General features: G+C 31.9%; 1 protein-coding gene across 2 annotated transcripts in view; it reads left to right on the forward strand.

Moving 5' to 3' along the window:
• Positions 1–21853, forward strand: part of LOC145277765 (Golgi apparatus protein 1-like) — a 173553-nt gene that overhangs the window by 122795 nt on the left and 28905 nt on the right. Inside the window, exons 10-12 of one of the 2 annotated variants that reach the window (XM_080129516.1) lie at positions 1868–2027; positions 18616–18753; positions 19688–19837. In XM_080129516.1, the coding sequence (XP_079985642.1) occupies positions 1868–2027; positions 18616–18753; positions 19688–19837 (448 nt within the window). Of the gene's footprint in view, positions 1–1867; positions 2028–8123; positions 8290–18615; positions 18754–19687; positions 19838–21853 lie in introns of both variants that reach the window. The other variant, XM_080129507.1, reaches the window with a different exon arrangement.

Raw genomic sequence — 21853 nt, forward strand, 5'->3', positions numbered from 1 at the left:
TTAATGGTACTGCTCCAATATTCATAGCTCTTCAACATTTTAATTTTATTAGTTTAAAAAATAGGCCATACTTTTGGAACAACCGTCATGTGTCATGACCCTCATATATACATACACACATATGCACATTGTTGACAATGACAAAAGCTGCAAGTGTCCTACAAGTTTTTTTATATATTCAAACAACCAGGGCTTTTGTTTGATGTATGGTGCAGTGGATACTGTGTTCATTGAATAATCAAGCATAGCTTTAAATAATAAGCTTTATTTACATGGGAACAAATATCAGTTGTGTTTTGCTGAAAAAGTATGAACTGAATCCATCTGTGTGTGTGTGTGTGTGTTACGCGCTTTCTTTTTTCTTTTTTTTTTCTTTTGTGGACTGACTACTAATAATAATAATGTGTATGGATGTCAGTAGTGTTAGCTGCTGCTTGTGTCAGTAGAATAAACAGGCAGTAGCCATTGATTTCTCTCACACATAATGTACCAATGAATTTATGATGTGCAGTCTGAAGTAGGTGTAAGTTGGTAAACATACTGACAAACTGAATGTGGTATTTTGACTGTCTCACTGGAAAACTTGCTGTATATAGTTTGGTATTAGTTCTAGATGATCTTTTGCACCTTTTCTGAACAGTTATTTTGCTTGTGTAGCTGGAACAAATCTCATCTCTTTGATTGGTTCAAAAAAACTATTTTAATACATTTATGAATTTTTGACAGATTTTTGTATGAAAAAAAAAAATTGTACTGTATTAGTGACTATGCATATCATATTTAAGTTGACCAATGAAAGCTTTACTCATTTAAACATGAAAAACTTGTAGAGCAAAACTAACGGTGATCCTTATTAAACAAATGGGGGTCTGTTTGAATATAACATCTATTATTTATATTATAGAGGGACCCATGTCTTGGCGTTGCCTGGGAAAATTGAGGAAACCAAAAATTTCAACCCTCAAACATAAATTGATCGGAAAGATTTTTTTTTCCCCCTTAAAATGTTAAGCCTTTATTCCAATATAAAAATATTTGTAAAAATGTATTTGGGGAGGAGGATATTCATTGAATTGTTTGCTTGTGTGTGCATATGCAGGGGGGGGGGTAATTTACAGTGAAGAACTGAATCGCAACCTCTAGAAGTAAATTAAATTGAAAGATTCTTCACCCAAAAGTTTCTCCTAAAGTCCTATTTACAATATACATTAATAAAAAAAACTTGTAATATAGTGAAAGCAATCATAATGGAACAAATAGTGAATTAATAAAATGTAATTTTGTAAAACAATATGCAAATTAGCTGATCATGGGCATATATACTTTATCAGTATATTAGAAAGCTATTGTTTTATTTTGTATAGATTTGGTATTTTAATCTTGCATCCAGTGAAATAGATGGTTCAACTTAATAGAGATGTCAACGACATCTTGCAAATAGTTTCTATGCATATTTTTTTTTAAGTGGACAAAACTTGAAATAAGACTGTTAAAATTTAAACTAATTCAGAATATGCACTACTTTGCATCTTTATTTATTAGCAGCACTATTGCTATATTTTCTATAAAATATCTAGCACTCTATTTTCACAACAAAAAATATTTGAACTTGTTACATGTGATTGTGTGCGTCCATTATTAATACACCTATATGAAAACTTGCTATTTAAATAATTCTATTTTGTGTCTGCTTTTATACACTATACCATTAGCACATATGAACTTTATTTGTTTTTCATGTTTTTGTGATAAAATAGAGAAATGTTTTTTTATTTATTTAAAAAACTTTATTTGTTTATTGTGCTTAAGTTCTTTTAATTACCTGTCCGGGAAGGGTATGAGCTATTGTACAAATATTGGGTTGCAGATTAGATGGCCAGATTTACAAATACTGTCATAAGGATGCTGTGACTTTGTGCCATGCCGACAAGGACTGGTATAACCCCAGGGGTCCTGACAATGCCCCCTTAATTCTTCCATGCCTCTACAACCACATGAAGAAAAATGGCAAAGAATCTGGCAAACAGGTGAGCTTTCATGCTAACTGTCCATTCCTGTAGATTTATTAACAGTCTACAGTTTAGCACCTAATTATGTTTGGCAGGCATCATGCGTAATCTTTTTAAAACTAACACCTTACTCCTTCGGACATAATAAGGTTTTCATATTTTATTTTCTCTGAAAACATTCACTAATATTCACAATTTCTTAAAATGGTGCATTCTTTTTTCTTTCTACTTTTTTCTGCCCAATTTCTTTTATTTTTTAACATTGGAAATAATTTTTCTTTGTTCTGTTGGTATCGGTTTTTATTTTTTAAATTTTCAATATAGATATTAAGATTGGGCGAAATATTTGAAAGTTTATTAAAAAGAAAAACAAAATATTCCAATTGTTATATCTTTTCTAATGGTTGCTTTGTACTTGTTTCGATTGATGAAGCACTCATCAGAGCACAGTATTAAGTTTTGTAAAATATAAAAAAAAAAAACGATTTTTTTTTTTTTTTTTTTTTAAACATATTTTTAAGAAATTAAAAAATATTTCTATTTTCACTATTCATAAATTAGGCTCCTATCACTGAATACAGTATGGACTGAGGAAGGTTTTATTGATCAAAATGCAGCCATTGAATAAGATATAACAAAACGTTTTGATTTTCTTTTTAGATGCGGACACGCCTATTTTTGGTTTTGGTCAGTCTCACACTTGAAACCTTGGGATATAATTTGCTCTTTCAATGATATTATCACATGAGAATAAAGTGCCTTTATTTTTTTGCCTTTACTGTGATATGAAAATGCTTTAAAAGTGAAAATCTGATCATGAAATGCAAGTAATTCAACTGTCTAATCAAAATATTTGATATTCTTGCTCATTACCGTCTAGATATCAATATATTTATGGGCTTTTATTTACTACTAGCTGTCCATACCCGGTGTTGCCAGGCAAAGGATTTAATCACATACTATTTAAGATACACCAAATATCCTAAGTTGTTACGATTTTACTGAAAGTTGAGCATATTTGGGATTTTTGGAAACATAATGACTTAGCTAGAATCGAAACTAAAACAGTCATCTTCATTTATGAAAATCAAATAGGAAAATAAAATCTCATAGTTTAAAGGGAAAATATGAGTCTGTTTTCAGTATTAAAATCTATTTGTCAAACAGTGCACCTTTTGTATATATTAAAATATATTGTGAACAAACAGGAATACAACTTTATAATAGATTACATAGCAGTTTCTATTTTCAGTATCTGAAGATTTCAGTCTAAAAAGCTATTTGAATTCATGAATGTTCAGATCAAGTTGATAGCAGAATTTTATTTCTTTTATGAATGAGCTTGTTAAACTTAGATAATTTCTATGGTTTCTTTTGCCCACTCCACCACTTTTTTTTAAAGATATACTTTTAAATTGTTTACTTCCTTTCAAATAATTTAATATAGATAATGATTCTTTTCTTGTGCCAGATTTTATCTTTTAAACTTATTTTATACGATGAAAATAATTTAGCATTTGTTTCTGTTTGAACGAATATCAATTGCTCGCATAATGCTATGGCTATTATGTCTGCTTGCTCATTGGTAAAAACCGAGTCAAAAGTTGCAGATGTACACTGTATAGTAAAATACATTGTGTACAACGAGTTTCACTGCAACTTTTGAGTTTTAAAACCTAACTCACTCTACCAGCAACCCAATCCTTTCTTAAAGGAAAAAATGCCACCTCGTCAAATGTGACTTTGTTATGCACTGCATAAATAAATGCAGCCATCTTTAGTGTGGGTTTTTATTCTGTTTAAATTGTAAAATTTTTCATTCATCTTTTAATCTGGTAGAAACATTTGAAATTTTACAATAAAATATTTAAACTTTGTTATTGGAAATAACCCTATTATACATAAAGATACTAATTCACTTTGCTGACTCACTCTCATTGAATTTGTTCTGCTTGAAATACTTAAAATATTAATTTAAAATAAACATTTCATTCTTAACTTTGTAAGCACAAAATCTTTCTCAGCTGTTTATATAGTTAACTCTTAACATTTTGATAATTTCGATATATAATTATTTTTTAAATGCGACTGAAAAGAAGAGTAACCGATTTACCTTTTCATTTGCAATTTAGTAATAGATCACAATTTATTGAAAGTTAAGTTGGTCCTTTGAAAGAGTGTAGCATTTGAATAACAATGTTGAACATTTTTTGAGGAAATAAAATATTGTAACACAAAATTACTTCCTGTATAAAGATAAAAACAATTATTGAATTAAAAAGAAATCAATAACAAATAAGTTAACAAAATGTTTTCTTAAATGAATATGCAAATAAGTAACCTTACAACGGATATTGCGTATATACATGAGCAATATATATATAATTAAAAAAAGATAGTGTGTCTATTGTGCAAGATGGAAATAAGGTATTTTGACTTTACCATTAGAGTAAGAAATGGGTCCAACTTTTGCGTTCATTTATCAAAATTATATTTTATTCATTAAAGTGTTTAGCTGCTTGTCGCGAAAGCTATTTGGAGATATATATATATCAGAGCTTTATGTTGACTGAAACAGTCGCATATGCAAGTGATTTTTTTTCCAAGTGGCGACAAAAGTGCATAAGTACCAAACATATCTTCAAGTCTTGGCATAAAACTCTGTGCATATTTAGAATTACTCATTTAAAAAAAAATAAATAAATTTTTTTTTTATAATGTACGTACTAGTGACGGAATGTAGAAGTCATATTCCAAAAATCACATGGGTTCGGCTAGTAACTTTTCTATTTGGCTAGTAAACGAAAATATTTAATTGCCAAAGGTCCACTAAAGATAAATTTGTCCATAAAACCCTGTAGAGATATGTATATATTAGTGGTCTGGCAAGGCCACAGGGGAGACAACCGAAGCAGGAAAACAGTAGCTAGTTTCCAGGACACTGTGTATACAAATGTAGACAAATTTGGGCATGTTTTATTGGTTTGAAAATATAGGTTCTTTTTTACCAATTGTCATAAAAATTTTAATCCTAAAATAGTATTATAATCTTCAAAAAGCTTGCAAATTTTCCTGTAGTTTCGTCCCATAGAACCAACAATATTCAATTTGGCTATCAATATAGATACATCCGTACATATATTTCTGTACAAAATAATCAACATATTCATTACATGCAAATCCACATAGTGAATTATATATATATATATATATATATCCCCAAAACCTCTGGCCTTGCTGGAGGGGAGACTAAAACTTGCTGATATGGTTTCAAATGATCTGTATTAACAGCAAGGGGAGACTTGATTCCAAATATTTCTCATCTGTTATATCTCCCTTTAGTTTTCGTACATAAAGAAAATTTCACAGTGTATAAGGATTATTTGATATTGGAGCTATTCATATTTCCAAAAGAGGGGAGATATAACATATGAAAAATATTTGGAATCAAGTCTCCCCTTGCTGTTATTTCAGATCATTTGAAATCATAGAAACAAGTTTTAGTCTCCTCTCCGTTAAGGCCAAAGATTTTGGGGAAATATCTTTTTCTTACATATGTTACTTTTATATATAATTTTTGAATTAATTCATTAATATATATAGCCATGTTATATATCATCTTGAAGCACATTTTTCGCTCTATCAAATCGTGTTATTTGTTACCGTTCTCAATCCCTTCATTCATTTTTTTTGCAGGCTTTTTGACAGCATGGACAAAATTCAAATCCGCATGATTTTCTTGTACGACTTTAAACTAGGCCGAAAACCTGCTGAGACAGCTTGTGATATCAATGATGCATTTGGCCCAGGAACCACTAACGAATGTGTGGCACAATGGTGGTTCAAGAAATTTTCCAATAGTGATGAGAGCCTCGATGATGGAGACTATCATGGCCAGCTGACTGCGGTTGATAACGGACACTTGAAAGCTTTGAAGCCGCTCCTCGCAAGACCACACGAAGTTGCTGTTGAACTCGAGGTCAACCACTCAACAGTTGTTCGGCATTTAAAGCAAATAAGGAACTCAAGAAAGTTGAATAAATGGGTGCCACATGAATTGAATGATAATCAAAAACATCATTTTGAGGTGTCTCCTATACTCCTGCGCAACAAAAACGACCCATTTCTCGAGCGGATTATGACGTGTGATGAGAAGTGTATTCTCTATGACAACCGGTGATGTTTAGCACAGTGGTTGGATGTTGAAGAAGCTCCACAACGCTTCCCAAAGCTGAAATTGCACCCAAAAAAGGTTATGGTGATTGTTTGGTGGTCTGTGGCCGGTCTCATCCATTACAGCTTCTTGATTACGGTGGAGAAGTACTGCTGACAAATTGATGAAATGCATCAGAAGCTCCAATGTATGTGCCCAAGATTAGTCAATATGAAGGGACCAATTTTCCATGACAATGCTCGACCGTATGTTGCTCAACTAACTCTGCAGAAGCTGAACAAATTGGGTTACAAGACTCTCATCCGCCATATTCACTGGACCTCTCGCCCACTGATTATCATTTTTTTCAAGCATCTCGACAACTTCCTGCACGAAAAATGCTTCAAAAGCAGAGATGATGCCGAATCGGCCTTCAAAGACTTCATTGCTTCCAGAACTCCAGATTTTTATACTAATGAAATAAATAAGCTTATTTCTCATTGGCAAAAATGTGTCGATTCTAATGGTTCTTATTTCGATTAATAAAGTTTATTATGAAAGGAGTTATGATCTTTTGACGTTGAACATCAAAAAACATTGTCTTCCTTCCCTCTAGGCCAGAGGTTTTGGGGAAATTATCAGATATTTTATATCTGTTTGGTTTTCATACATAAAGTAAATTTCACTGTGTATAAGGATTATTTGATACCAGAGATATTCATGATCGTACCCTATTTCCAAAAGAGGGGAGATAAAATATGAGAAATATTTGGAATCAAGTCTTCTCTTGCTGTTATTTCAGATCATTTGAAACAATAGAAACAAGTTTTAGTCCCCCTTCCATCAAGGCCAGAGGTTTTGAGGAAATATATATAAATTCACAATGTGAATTTGCATGTAATGAATATTTGTCAGTTATTTTTTACAGAAAGAGATTCAAACTATATATATTACAACAGTTAATAAAAAAATGTTTATTAAATTAGGTGTTTATCAAGTTTACTTCTGCTGCATGCTTTTGAAATTAATACATTAACATTTTTCCTCTACATTTAAGTTGATATAGTCATCTATAGACACTGTTTTATTGGATCACAGCTCTTTAGTGTGGCCAAACAAGTAAGTACTTCAAGCAGAGTTTGAAACCTGACTGTTTTGATAATGGGCAGATCTCTTATGTTATCGGCAGAAATTGTGAAAACAATCTAGACGTTTAGATAAATCCTTTTCACTAACTGAGAGTACTTTATTGTATGAGAAGTTATGCATTATCACTAATGGCAATCAATAATCTCACTTACCAGAGTGCTCAACCCACCAAGGTAGGAGAGATACATATATTTATTACTTTGGTGTACTTTTTATCAAATAGCTGAACCTTCAGTTCAAGGTTATTTTAATTTATTTGAAATAATTATTAACTCTGACCCATTCATGATACAACATCTGTAATGCTTATAAATATTTGATATGCTTTAAAAACCCAACTAATGACAGTCACAAGTAATTTTCAAATTTCTATTTCTTTTCTTCTCTACACATTAACATGCTTTTAACATGTTAAAGCTTTTAACTTGCACAAAATGTTTTCAGAGAAATTCAAATTTTTAATATAAAGCAATATTTTATCGATGTGGGAGGGCTTAAATGTTTTCTTGAGTTTTGTTTTTACACATGACAGTGCAATAATTTAAGAAGCTGGTTTCTTATATATTATTCTTATTCTGTGGTGTGTGTCTGTTGAAAATCGCTTCTGACGAATTACTGCACCGTTTTGGGTTTTGTTTATTTTGTTTTGTTTTATTATTTTATTTTTTTTCTGTTTGGTTTTCGTTTGCTTCTGTGCTAACTCTGCTTACAGGATTTGCTTTTCAAAATGTTATTTATTAAAAAGTGTTTTTATTTTCAGAGTTTGTTAATTTGTTTTGATGAATTGGCCTTTTATTGTACTATTTGGGCAGCTTGGCTCCATCAGTATATCGCAAATGTAAGAAGGATGCAGCAGAACTATGTCATGTGACTGGAGATTGGCGCCAACTTGAGGAAGCACACCAAAATGTTTTAGAAGAAAACCGGCCTCCTCAATATGTGCTGGCCTGTTTGTATCGACAATCTAAAACAAAGAAGGTCTGAGGAAATGCTTAATATTTCTGCTTTTCCTGTACCTTGCACATGCCCCCACCCCCTGTTTTTTTTTTCTTCTCCCACCCTCCTCCTTTTCGCTATATACCATCTCTTTAGAATCGATTTACTCTTAAATTTCAAGTGAATTATATTGGTTTATGTAATAACTGTGGCAAGCATTAACAATAGTTGTTCTCACTTAATTTTGGGCTGCTGGTTTCATGTGATATTCATTTTCACTCGTATATACACACACATACACAAACAGTTAGGCATAAGCCCAACAGATTTATGTTTCAGTAATAAACAATGCAAAAAGATGTTTGACATAATTATGGTTGGTTGAAAAAATACTTTGACATATATAACATGCTAATATGGCCATTTTTAAAATTTATTTTTAAAATGTTCCAGTTTTATCAGTACTCAGTAACCTATATCAAATGGTTGTTTTTGTTGTATCATGTTTAGATTATGACTTTATAACAGTTCCCTCTCACACACACACACACACTATATATATATAATATATATATATATATATATATATACTAAAATGAAAATTACAATTGAATTTACCAAGATGATCAAAGATGGTAAAATTAAAGTAAATTATAAATATTAAAGAATTAATATTTATAAAATTATCTCAGCCAGATATAAAAGCTTGATAAAACCAAATAGGAAATAGAGCTTATAATATGAGCAAACAGTTAATAAAATATGTTAAAAAAACACTTTGAAATGAGTTAAAAACATATTTAATCTGAAAAGGAAACACTAGATAAATGGATAGTCCTTAATCCGCGGAGTTTCGAAGAAATACTCTCCTTCTCATCAGAGAGTAGGAATTAGCAAAATGCGGGATCAGATTTTGCATGCAGAAGTATTTGAAACAACAAGTAAGTCAAAGATCTTACTTGAAAACGAAATAAGTTAAGCAGAGGGAATATGGTAAAGAAAAAGGTGATTACACATGAATGGATAGTCTGGTGGAAGATAAAAAATCCAGTGACGGTAAAATCCAAATGTAAAACTTCAAGAAAGTTAAAAGAATTTCCATTTGTACAAGTAAAATCCAAAGACATCCTGTAATTGGAAGAAGATGGTCCATAATAATCCAAAGGCAGAAATCCATGGAATAATTCACAAACATGTGTACAAGGAAAAAAATAATATTAATAAAAGAAAAATAAGATGTGCTTTTTACTCTACTTCCGAGACATAACTATAAATAAAAAAGATCTAGGAAGAAAAAGGAGAGAGAGAGAGAAAAAAAAAATGATAAAGTTAAATAGAAAATAAAGGGAAACAATACTCCCTTCTCAATCAAATGGACTATTATAAAAAAAGTTAAGTCTTATACTCCAGGCTCTAAGTCATGTCGCCTCTGTACAACCGAAGCTATAACTATAATTACTTCCCCTCAAAGTAACAATATAATAAATTCTAAAAATGAACTGATCTCTTTCTGTAAACATAAGTCCAAATTTAATTATGGCAATTTTGAAATTACATAGTTATTACTTTTACCTTTTATATAGATATAAAATATTTTTTCTTTAACTTTTTCGTTTTTCGACATACTTCTTAATACTTTATAATTTAATAATCCTTTATTTTAATTCTTTATCTCTTCTTTGCATGGCCGGTTTTTTATCTGTATTTTCTGTTTTATTCTTTAAACTCTCCTATCTATCTAATATATCAATCTACCCACACTTTCATATCTTGTATGTATATTTACTTAAATTTTACTATATGAATTTACTTACTATTTTTTATTTTTATTTTTTTATTTTTATTTATTTATTTTTTTTTCCTGAAATTGAAGATACCGGCCATCTTCTCCCCTTAAATAATTTTTATTTTTTATCTTTATTCTTATTTTATTTTATTTTATATTATATTTTATTTTTTATATTTTATTTTTTTATTTATTTATTCTTTATTTTCTATTTATTTATTATATATTTATTTTTTTATTTTCCTTTTTTATTTTTTATTTTCCTTTTAGTGTCGTTTAATAACTCTTGCTGACATTTTTTTTAAGTGATAACCTGTACATTTCAGTTGACCTATATTATTTTGCCCTATATATATATTTTCGCGCCTTTAACATTTCCTGTCTGGGTCGTTTTGACTTTTGTTTCCCTTTATTTTATATTTAACTTTATCATTATTATTTTTTTTTTTTTTTCTCTCTCTCCTTTTTCTTCCTAGATCTTTTTTATTTATAGTTATGTCTCGGAAGTAGAGTGAAAAGCACATCTTATTTTTCTTTTATTAATATTTTTTTTCCTTGTACACATGTTTGTGAATTATTCCATGGATTTCTGCCTTTGGATTATTATGGACCATCTTCTTCCAATTACGGGATGTCTTTGGATTTTACTTGTACAAATGGAAATTCTTTTAACTTTCTTGAAGTTTTACATTTGGATTTTACCGTCACTGGATTTTTTATCTTCCACCAGACTATCCATTCATGTGTAATCACCTTTTTCTTTACCATATTCCCTCTGCTTAACTTATTTCGTTTTCAAGTAAGATCTTTGACTTACTTGTTGTTTCATCAAATACTTCTGCATGCAAAATCCGATCCCGCATTTTGCTAATTCCTACCCTCTGATGAGAAGGAGAGTATTTCTTTGAAACTCCGCGATTAAGGACTATCCATTTATCTAGTGTTTCCTTTTCAGATTAAATATGTTTTTAACTCATTTCAAAGTGTTTTTTTAACATATTTTATTAACTGTTTGCTCATATATATATATATATATGTGTGTGTGTAAATCATTAATTATAGTATAATTATCAATATATAATTAATATAACTAGCAGGCTGGCCCACGTTGCCCAGTCTTGAAATATATTTAAATACTATATTTTAATTCATGTAGATTTTGTACTTATTAGAGTTAATTCTCTATTGATTATTATATTGTACCTATAGTAGTGATTTAAAAAGTTAAAAAAAAAAAAAGACTTGTGTATCATCAGCTTGAATCGAAGCAAAAACATATTGCTCTCCGGCCTTATCCATTAGTGTATGACCTAAATCCATACATATAAAACTGCAAAAAATATTCCTCAACCTATAACTTTTAATTAGTGCATGCACATAAAATTTAAAAAAAAACAAAAAACGTTGACTTACACTGGGCCATGGTCAAGTTTTTTTTTGTTTTTTTTTTAGATATAATTTTGACTCCTTAGTTTATATTTTACTGGCTAAAAAACAAATCGAAAGTATGCTACAGACCCAAATATACTAAATATATATGAAATTTCAACTCTGTAGACCAAATATTAAAATAGGAGTTTTATAGAGGCTTTTTACACACACATATACACAGTCACTTTTATATATATATATTCCATGTGCTAGAACGTTTTCATAAATTCTATGCAATTATATAGAATGTAGAAACTATACATATATAGAATTCAGTGTAATAGTAAAATGAAACCAATCATCTAATAAGGAATCATGAAAAATTAATCAGTACCTAATTAATGCCCGTCTTTCAAAGGAATATGCAAATTAGGTCATCTTCTGTAGTCGCTCACACAACCAAGACTATTAAAGTTTGTTTTAATAACTTTTAAATAGAAGTTGGAGCAAGAAAGACTAAACTTTATGGGTATATAGATTATCAAATATAGATATATAAAATTTGATAATTATCGTGGATAGTTCTTAATCCATGGAGTTTCGAAGAAATACTTTCCCTCTCATCAGAGGGTAGGATTTAACAAAATGCAGGATCAGATTTTGCTTGTAAAAGTATTTGATGAAACTACAAGTAAGTTATAGATCTTACTTGGTAACAAATAGTGAAGGAGAGAGAATATGGTTAAGAAAAAGGTGATCTCACGTGAATGGATAGTCTGGTGGAGGGTAAAATGTCCAATAACGGTAAAATCCAAAAATGAAAATCCGAAAAAGTTGGTTAAGTTTCCATTTCCACAAGTAAAATCCAAGGGAATCGCGTGATTGGAAGATGGTCCAAAGTAATCCAAAAGGCAGAAATCCGTGGAATAATTCACAAATGGAGGCAATGAAAAGATGTCCGTAGAAAAAGCATTTAAATCGACTGTCAAGGCTGAGCTAATATTGGGAGAATGAGTCAAGAAAAAAAATTGAATGGAGATTGAGTTAATATTTCAATAGAAAGTAATTATATATAATTACTTGGTGTACTTCCCATCAGGTAACTGAGCCTTGAGTTTAAATTTATAAAACCAACTTAAACATCAACATTGTCCTGTTCATGATACAACATTTGTGCTGCCCCCAAGTATTTGATATGCTTTATAAGCCTAACTCAATCTCAAGTAATTTTCAAATTTCTATTTCTTTTCTACACATTAACATGCTTTTAATGTTTTAAAGCTTTTAACTCGTGTGAAATGTTTTTCAGAGAAATTCAACTTTTTAATACAAACCAATATTTTATCGATCAGGATGAGGATCTGCAGTAAAGTGTTAAAATAAAGGTTTTAATTTGTTATTATATACTTATGTTGATTTTTTCAGATATTTTGTGAGCCATTTTGCACTTTTACAATAGTATTGGGCACTTCAAAACCTAATAATTCATCAACGAATAGTTTATGAAATAAACTTATAAATATGTGCATTATAATAACACCAGCATATGAGAAAGAAAAAAAAAATTAGATACAGGAGTCAAACTGTTTACACATGAAAATTGGTAACAAAAAGAAAACACCTATTCTCAAGCTTGCCTCAAAGCAAAGTTATTTTTAAAGCAGTGTTAATTTATAGTTTATATTTTTTTAAAGACATTTTATTTAAATTAAAATTAATTTATAAAAAAAAGTCCTTATGTATAAATGTTTTTAAATTTTATTTACATTGTAACTTTTTTTCTTTTGCAGCAGTTGGTATTTTCTGTTAATGTTTCTCATAATTAGGTTTCCATTGTAATTTTGAATTAAGATTTTATATGACTAAATGTTTGAATAAATAATTTAAGATTAGTAAAAACAAAAAAAAATGCTTGGGTGGTAGTAGTTTCTGGAGTGTCTAAGGTGGAGTTGGAGGCAAACTACTGGGCAAGCAGTTCAGTCGTCTCGGTTTCTGTGCAAGCGACCTCATGATTGTTGGCTAGTAGAGGAATTGTTGATTAACCATTACTTATTATAAATTTTCCAGAAATCATAAGTTCCTAATTACTGCGACTCAATATATTTTCTGGTCATTTTGGTATTCCTTCTCTTGGCTGCAGCTATTTCACACGATGATTTTTAGCATCTATAAATTTTTCTTACTTGCATTAGTGGCAAATGAATCTGCAGAATACATGCTGCCTTTACACAACGGGAGCTGAATAGATTGAATTGAACCATTGGAGAGAGTGGAATTTGCTTTAGAACTTTTGTGTCGGAGCATATGTGCTTCAATGTCTACTTTGCACCATTCAGTTGTCTTATTTGTACACTGCTCAGCAGGAGGAGTAAAGATATAACTCCATGGAGCATCTCCGATGTGATCTCTTATGGTGTCCCAATCAGCCTTAAGTATCTTGCCATTTTGAGCAACGTCTTGATGTCAAGAATTAAAGATGATATCTATCAATATCACAAGATGATTAACATTCCCAAGTGGGCTATGGACATTTGTCACACAATCCTCTGGTATTGTAGTCAGAAATAGACCAAGAAATGAGGCTTGCTGATTCTCATGGTCTGGGCAGCAAGTCAGGAATGAGATATAGAAAAACTATTCATGCTGCTATCAGCTAATGGCTGTATAGCTAAAAACTGAAACTATTACTGTGGTGGGCATTAAAGTCGCTAAATACATACACTTGGGCACTTGCATAAAAAGAATGCTGCATCTACACTGTAAGACCTGATCAGTGTACAGTCCTAGGTCGGGGGAGAATGATCAGGATACAGTCCTAGGTCGGGGGAGAATGATCAAGGTACAGTCCTAGGTCGAGGGAGAATGATCAGGGTACAGTCTTAGGTCGGGGGAGAATGATCAGGGTACAGTCTTAGGTCGGGGGAGAATGATCAGGATACAGTCCTAGGTCGAGGGAGAATGATCAGGATACAGTCCTAGGTCGGGGGAGAATGATCAGGATACAGTCCTAGGTCGGGGGAGAATGATCAGGATACAGTCCTAGGTCGGGGAGAATGATCAGGGTACAGTCCTAGATCGGGGAGAATGATCAGGGTACAGTCCTAGATCGGGGAGAATGATCAGGGTACAGTCCTAGATCGGGGAGAATGATCAGGGTACAGTCCTAGGTCGAGGGAGAATGATCAGGGTACAGTCCTAGGTCGAGGGAGAATGATCAGGGTACAGTCCTAGGTCGAGGGAGAATGATCAGGGTACAGTCCTAGGTCGAGGGAGAATGATCAGGATACAGTCCTAGGTCGGGGGAGAATGATCAGGATACAGTCTTAGGTCGGGGGAGAATGATCAGGATACAGTCCTAGGTCGGGGGAGAATGATCAGGATACAGTCCTAGGTCGGGGGAGAATGATCAGGGTACAGTCCTAGGTCGGGGGAGAATGATCAGGGTACAGTCCTAGGTCGGGGGAGAATGATCAGGGTACAGTCCTAGGTCGGGGGAGAATGATCAGGGTACAGTCCTAGGTCGGGGGAGAATGATCAGGGTACAGTCCTAGGTCGGGGGAGAATGATCAGGGTACAGTCCTAGGTCGGGGGAGAATGATCAGGGTACAGTCCTAGGTCGGGGGAGAATGATCAGGGTACAGTCCTAGGTCGGGGGAGAATGATCAGGGTACAGTCCTAGGTCGGGGGAGAATGATCAGGGTACAGTCCTAGGTCGGGGGAGAATGATCAGGGTACAGTCCTAGGTCGGGGGAGAATGATCAGGGTACAGTCCTAGGTCGGGGGAGAATGATCAGGGTACAGTCCTAGGTCGGGGGAGAATAGTAAAAGAAATATAAGTAACTAATGCAGTGTTACAAGGTTAGTCTAAAAGCAATGAAAATCTTGATATTTTAATGATTAAATACAATTTTAATGGGTATTTGAGAATTCTTATGAAAGTTGTCTTAGTTGTCCTCATCTAGGAACATTATTTATTCTTTAAACCTTAAACAGAATTTCTTTCACTACTAATGATGATTTCACTATTTTTATGAAACCAATTTTTTTTGTATTAAAATGGCTGCTTTTGTAAATAAACCAAATCTATTACTTTTAACAAACTTTCATCTGCCAGTTAGATTTCCCAACAAGACATTTTTAAAAAGTTCCTATTTGAATGAACACTCTTTTTGTTTTAGATGTGTCACTGGTCGTTATACACCAGCATAAAATGGGCACAATTAAACAACACAAATGCTCATAATGAGATGCTATTAGTTTCTTGCATGTATTCACTTGTAATATGACACGGTACACCTTTTATATTCAAGTTTTTATGTACTTTTTATGCAGTAATTATCAACACTATTGTTTTAAACAAAAATCATTTAATATTTTTCTTTTGGATATTAGTAGAAATTTTTTATTGGGAATATATTGGAATTATAGTAAAATACAATTCTTCTATGCAGATTTGCAATAGAAAAAGTATTTACATCTGTTTATAATTGTTGCAAGATTTCGAAAAGAAAAACTTCTCATCAATACTATTTTATGATACATTAACAATAATAAAAAATAAAAATAACCTCATTAAAAAAAAATTAAACGTTTTTTATTTTTCTATTCTGAAATGTTAAAATGGTGCTTTTCTTTTCAGCTATAATTTTATTTTATGCTTTCATTTAATGAATTTTATAAAATGTGGTTTGGCAGTTTTAAACATGCTTATTACATCAATTATTTGGTCTGACATCTTTGTTTTCCTTTTTGGTTTATATAATTTCTTATCTTCACTACAGTGGAGCTATTGGTCCCATCACACAAAACTTCCTCAATCACCTAGGTGTATTAATAACATGCAACACTAGGTACCATTTTGAATTGACTTATTCGAAGGAACATCTTGAACCGGTTCTCAGCTTGCCAAACTAGCAGAACATTCGATGAAACTTGCTGGTTTTTTGATTATAGGCTTTTTAAATTTGGTAGTTAAAAATTTTTAGGATAGTACACAACAAAAAATTGCTTTAAAAATGAATAAAAGGAACATACAAAATCCTGTATTTTGATATAATTGAAGCAAGTGTATAATTATATTTAAAAATTGTTGTTTTTTTTTTAAATATATATATATATATAGTATTAATGAAGCATCTTTCTAAAAATTTGTTTTCATGAGACTGGTTGCTATTATTATACATAAGACAATATGCTGTGTTGCTTTTTCTTTCTTGAAAGTTTTCCTGTCCGATCCTTCACTTGGTGGTGGTACTACTTAGCTGTCCACGAAAGTTTGTTAGCTTTTGGATGATCAATGTTTTACCAAGTAAAATCTATTTAATTCAATTAAGATAAAGATGTTGTTCCAGATAATTAATGGAATAATTGTCTTACATTTTCAGACAATACTCAACATTGCTTCTAAATCATCTTTATCAGCTGTTATAAATATCGCTCATCTGTTTACAATAATATTTTGATTATGACGTGTTTTAAATTGTAATCGCGTATATTTTCTGCAATTAACTGGGATTTCATTTTCGTTTGAAGATCTGCATGTGTATTTTTAATTTTCTTTTTATAATTATCATCTTACGGATTAAATTTTTTTCCCCCTTTTTTTATTGTTTGATAATCCTGTTCATACAGTTCCTTAAATAATATTTGCACTATCGGTTAAATTTGTATTTCTGATAACATGTCATACCAAAAGTAGAAAATTAAATTTAACTTGTATATCTATTACGTTGATTTTATTATATAAGGTAAAAAAAAAAAAAATTTTCTATTAATAAAGAAAAAGTTTGAAAAACTTGTATGAGTACAAATACAGTTGAATTACAAAATATGTTCTAATAATATGCACATTTTTTTGACTACTGTTCTCATCTTGAAAGTTATTTTCACAACATTTCAGTCGATGTAACCTATGATCTTCTGCACAAATTCTAAATGAATCTCTTTATCTAATCGATGTGGGTAGCATGCTTTTGTTCCATTAGTTATGACTAAGTAATTCACAATTGTATTCTGCATATCACCTTCACTGAGAATTGAACCTTTTACCTCTAGATAAGTCATAACTCTTCTGGAGGTTGATGGTTCAATCCTTGGTATGGGCGATACTTGGAATACAATTAATTGTAAATACAAACTAAAGACTTCTACCCGATCATGGCTAATGGAACAAGAGCATGCTACCCCTGTGGATTAAATAAAGGGTTTCATGCAGATTCTCTAATTTGACAGATTCCAGAGTTTGATAAGAGACACCTAATGGTCAGAGGTTACATCAACTGAAATGTAAAAAAAAACAAAAAAAAAAAAACACTCAAGATGAAAATAATCAAAATGTTATAAATTATCAATCCCCATCTTAAAACTTCAGAAACATGCATATTTCGTCTTCAACATTGAATGTAATTATGAAGTTTTCTTCATAAATGTGTGCATGTATAGTTTTAGAAATTCTTAATTTTCATAATAGAAAAATCTTTAAGTATTATGTAAATTGAATCACTTTTCTTTTTAACACACAACCAGGAATCGGAAACTTGTTAACTCTTTTCTGAATCCCTTTCGGTTCTTGCAAAACTTTCATATATTTAATACTTTCTTGTGTGCAACACTTCATTACCTTTGCCATTAATCCACTTTTCTAAAATATCCGAATTCATTATGGAATTCACTTTCTATTAAATTACTTGACTGTTTTCAATTTTTGGTGTAATGCTAATGAACTTTCTCTTCCCCAAAGCAGCATAAGAAGCCATTATGACAATAAAATACATCGTTAACATGAGCTGAAAGAATTAAAATTAATTTAACAGTTTTATACTATACTTCTAATTTAACCTGAAAAGAATTAAAAGTATATGAAAAATTTGAATATTCTATGTTCCAGATTTTTGTAAATGTTGTTGGCATGTTAAGGAACTCTACTCAGTTTGTATTGAAATGGACAATGGTGGCATTTAATAATTCTTTTGATGTTTATGCATTACTTTTCCACACAATTTTCCCAATGATGATTCGCAAAAGTTTCTAAATTATTCGATTAAAAATATTGCAGAAATAAGTGCTTATTCTATTAAATAAACATTGGCAAAATTAAACATTTTAAATTTAACTTCATCTTGAAAATGTTAAAAGTTACAATTATTATTCAAATCATGAATTTCAATTGTATATTTATCTCTAAATGATTAAAATGTTTCATCTTTATTCAGGTAAGTCGTGCTTGCAAACATGAAGTTAAACGTGTTATGCGGCAAAGAGCAAACAGCGTGGATTTACTTCCAACTATCGAAGACCGTTGTTTGCAAGATCTTGGTCAGTTTTGTTCTGTAGAAACAGCAAAAGGTCAAGTAAGTAAAAAAAAAAAAAAAAAATTTACTTTTTCAAAATTTATTCGTAATATATAGAAATTGTTTGTTTTAATACAAGGATGGAATACTGATGCCATATCTGGGCAGGAGCTGCTAAAAACAGCCTATCCTACCTTGACAGAGTACAAAATAGACTTCGTGGCTTAGTGGGGGATGCCCTTTTCTCTACCCTGCAACCTCTCTCCCACAGAAGAGACGTTGCGAGCCTATCCTTGTTTTATCGTTATTTCCATGACAGGTGCTCGTCTGAACTCCAATCTCTAGTCCCCTCTCACCAATCTTTCACGAAAAACACCCATCTAGCTGAATCCACTGTGAAAAATTTCCCCCACTCTTTATCTGAGCCTAAATCAAAACGTGGATTCCATAAACAAAGCTTCTTTCTTAGAACTGCACGCCTGTGGAACTCTGTTCCGTCTGCCTGCTTGCCACCTGACTACAACTTGGATATGTTCAAGTCCAACGTTAACAAATTCCTAATGAACCGCCCTCTTAAGTAAACACTTCATCAAATCTCCACACTAACGTACTGTACTTGCAATAACTCTTATCCCTGAGTGACTTCCAGGCCTTGATAAGTGGTGACCACCGTGTAAAAAAAAAAAAAAAAAAAAAAAAAAAAAAAGTGGGTTGGTATGAGTACCTATTTACTATGCCTCCCCACGGGACAGAGTTAGACACCAGGGTCGTTTTTTAACGTGGAGAAAAGGTACAAAAATAAAAATTGTCTCAGTCGTGAAGGGTTTCTCCTCCAACGAAAGAGAACCAGAAATAGAAGTGCAGCATCTGAAGAACAGATACTACACTTTGATCTTGTCCCGAAGGCCAAGTAGAAAACTAATTTAAATGTGGTATTGATTTACCTAATTTAGGTTCAAACGATTCTGAATGCCTTTATATAATTTTCTTCCAGGAAGTGCGTTGTTTACAAGACAAGTATGAAAAATTATCTGACGAATGTCAGGATGCTGTTCGAAGTTATACTGAGAATGAAGATGAAGACATTGAACTAGATGCTATTCTTATCCGAGCATGCACATTGATGATCAAGAAATTTTGTGAGGTGGGTTTTTTTTTGGTTGTTTTTTTAATCTCTATATAAATAAAATGAACTCATTTTTTCCCGTCTGATTTTGACCTTAATATGATTAAAAATCAAGATATTTCATGCAAATATAATATGCACAAACGGCAGAACAATATCTGAGGTGTGTTATAGGCTTATTATTTCTCAAATTCCTCGATAATCTTAGATTTCTATACTTTTTCTGCTGAGAAGTCACAGCCAAAATCGGTTAAGATCAATGGAAGTGGTAAAATATTTTCTCTCTAATAAATTCCTCCTCCCCCTGCCACCACTTAACACCGTTTGGGGATCGTTCACAAGGAACAGTTGAGAAGAGAACACCGGTTTGGCTTCGTAGTTCTTTCATGTGAAGTTATTTAAAATCACTAAACTCAGCTGCAGTGCTCTGTGGCGTAGTGGTTAGCGTGCTGGACAATTCACATTATATTTTCACGTTCGCGCCGACCTACCGTAGTCTTTTTTTTTTTTTTTTTCCTAAACAACTGGAATGGACTTTTCTTGGTGGCCGAACTGTTAACGTTGCAGATGTTTTTTTTTTGTTTTTTTTCACACTTTATTTTCCTACTTTTACTCATGACTCCGGGTTTTATCCTTCCTACTTACCTACCATAACATTTTTTAAAACTCCCCCCCCCCCCCCCCCCCGTCCCGGAAACAAACACTCGGGCAACGCCGGGTACCCCCGCTAGTTGTTAATAAAGTTAAAACATATTCTGTGAACACTTCTAATACTTGAATTTTAGACATGACCAAATATGAAACTGTTAATGATAAAAATTTAAGATTTAAAATATATTTATATTGAAAATGTAACACATTCACAGTGGTTATCTTCATTATTTAGCTCCATCATTTCTACATTTTAATTAATATTCAACTCGTCAATTCTATTTTTCTCATTTTTTTTTTTGGCTGAAATTCACTTTTGATTTCTATCGGTGTTTTTAAAAAACTTTCTGTACAATGTCAGTTTTTTTTTTTTTTTTTTTTTTTTTTTCTCCCCCATTGGTCACTGTTTAAAGTGAAATAATTTCATGTTTAATGCATCGGATTCTTTCTCCATTAATATTAAATGGAGAAAATTGAAAGATTCAGGTAGCTTATTTGTTATTTACTTCCTTCCCATACAGGAAGATGTGACACAAGGTAGGGAAAATCAAGTCAGTGCCCTAAAAGAGAAGCACTCTGGCCTGTTTAAAAATTGTATTGGTGCCTCAGGAAGTAAGCAATAAAATTATTCTATCCAAAAGATGAGATAAGGCCTGGGAGGGTGGAGCTGCTAGGTACCGCCAAAATGGCCCAGTTTTTGTCTAACTGATTTTTTTTTTTTTTTTCAATTTGTCAAGAACAAATCTTTGACTGGTATTTAGTGGTCTGTAGTCTGAAGGCAACTAAGTCTGCAAAGAGATTTATTAATAGCTTGCTGATCCACATGATCATATTCCACTTTTCTATGGCTGTGAAATATTTGTCTCCCTTATGGTTCTTAAGTATCAATAAGTTAAAAAGCATTTGAATACAACTTCTCAAACATGAATTTAAACATCCATTTATCGCAGACTATTATCCTCATCTTCTAGTTGTTTCACAACTATTTCTCTGGCCTTCGTCAGATGGTTAACTGTGACGGGATAGGAATGCTGAATCTTCTCACTGCATCCTCAGTAATTACTGAAATCTTGTGAAACAACTAGAAATGGTGAGGATAATAGTCCACAATGAATAAATGGATAAATAATACAAATTACTTCTCTCAATAAGAATTCCAATTAAATAATATACCATTTAGTACGGACTCGACAATGGAAGATCAGATAACAAATAAATGTGGATTTATAAGACCAAAAAATTCAACCATCACCCTTTGGGGCCCATGAGACAGTGGATAGACATTGAATCTCTATGGTTCCAGGTGAGCTTTGTCTGAAGATAGCGGTTTCAATGCTACCCAAAGCCGGCCAGAGGCCTAGTTGGCCAAAACGTGGTAAGACA

The sequence above is a fragment of the Euprymna scolopes genome, chromosome 1 (assembly GCF_053919585.1).
Source record: "Euprymna scolopes isolate OS-2025 chromosome 1, ASM5391958v1, whole genome shotgun sequence".
NCBI lineage: Eukaryota > Metazoa > Mollusca > Cephalopoda > Sepiida > Sepiolidae > Euprymna > Euprymna scolopes.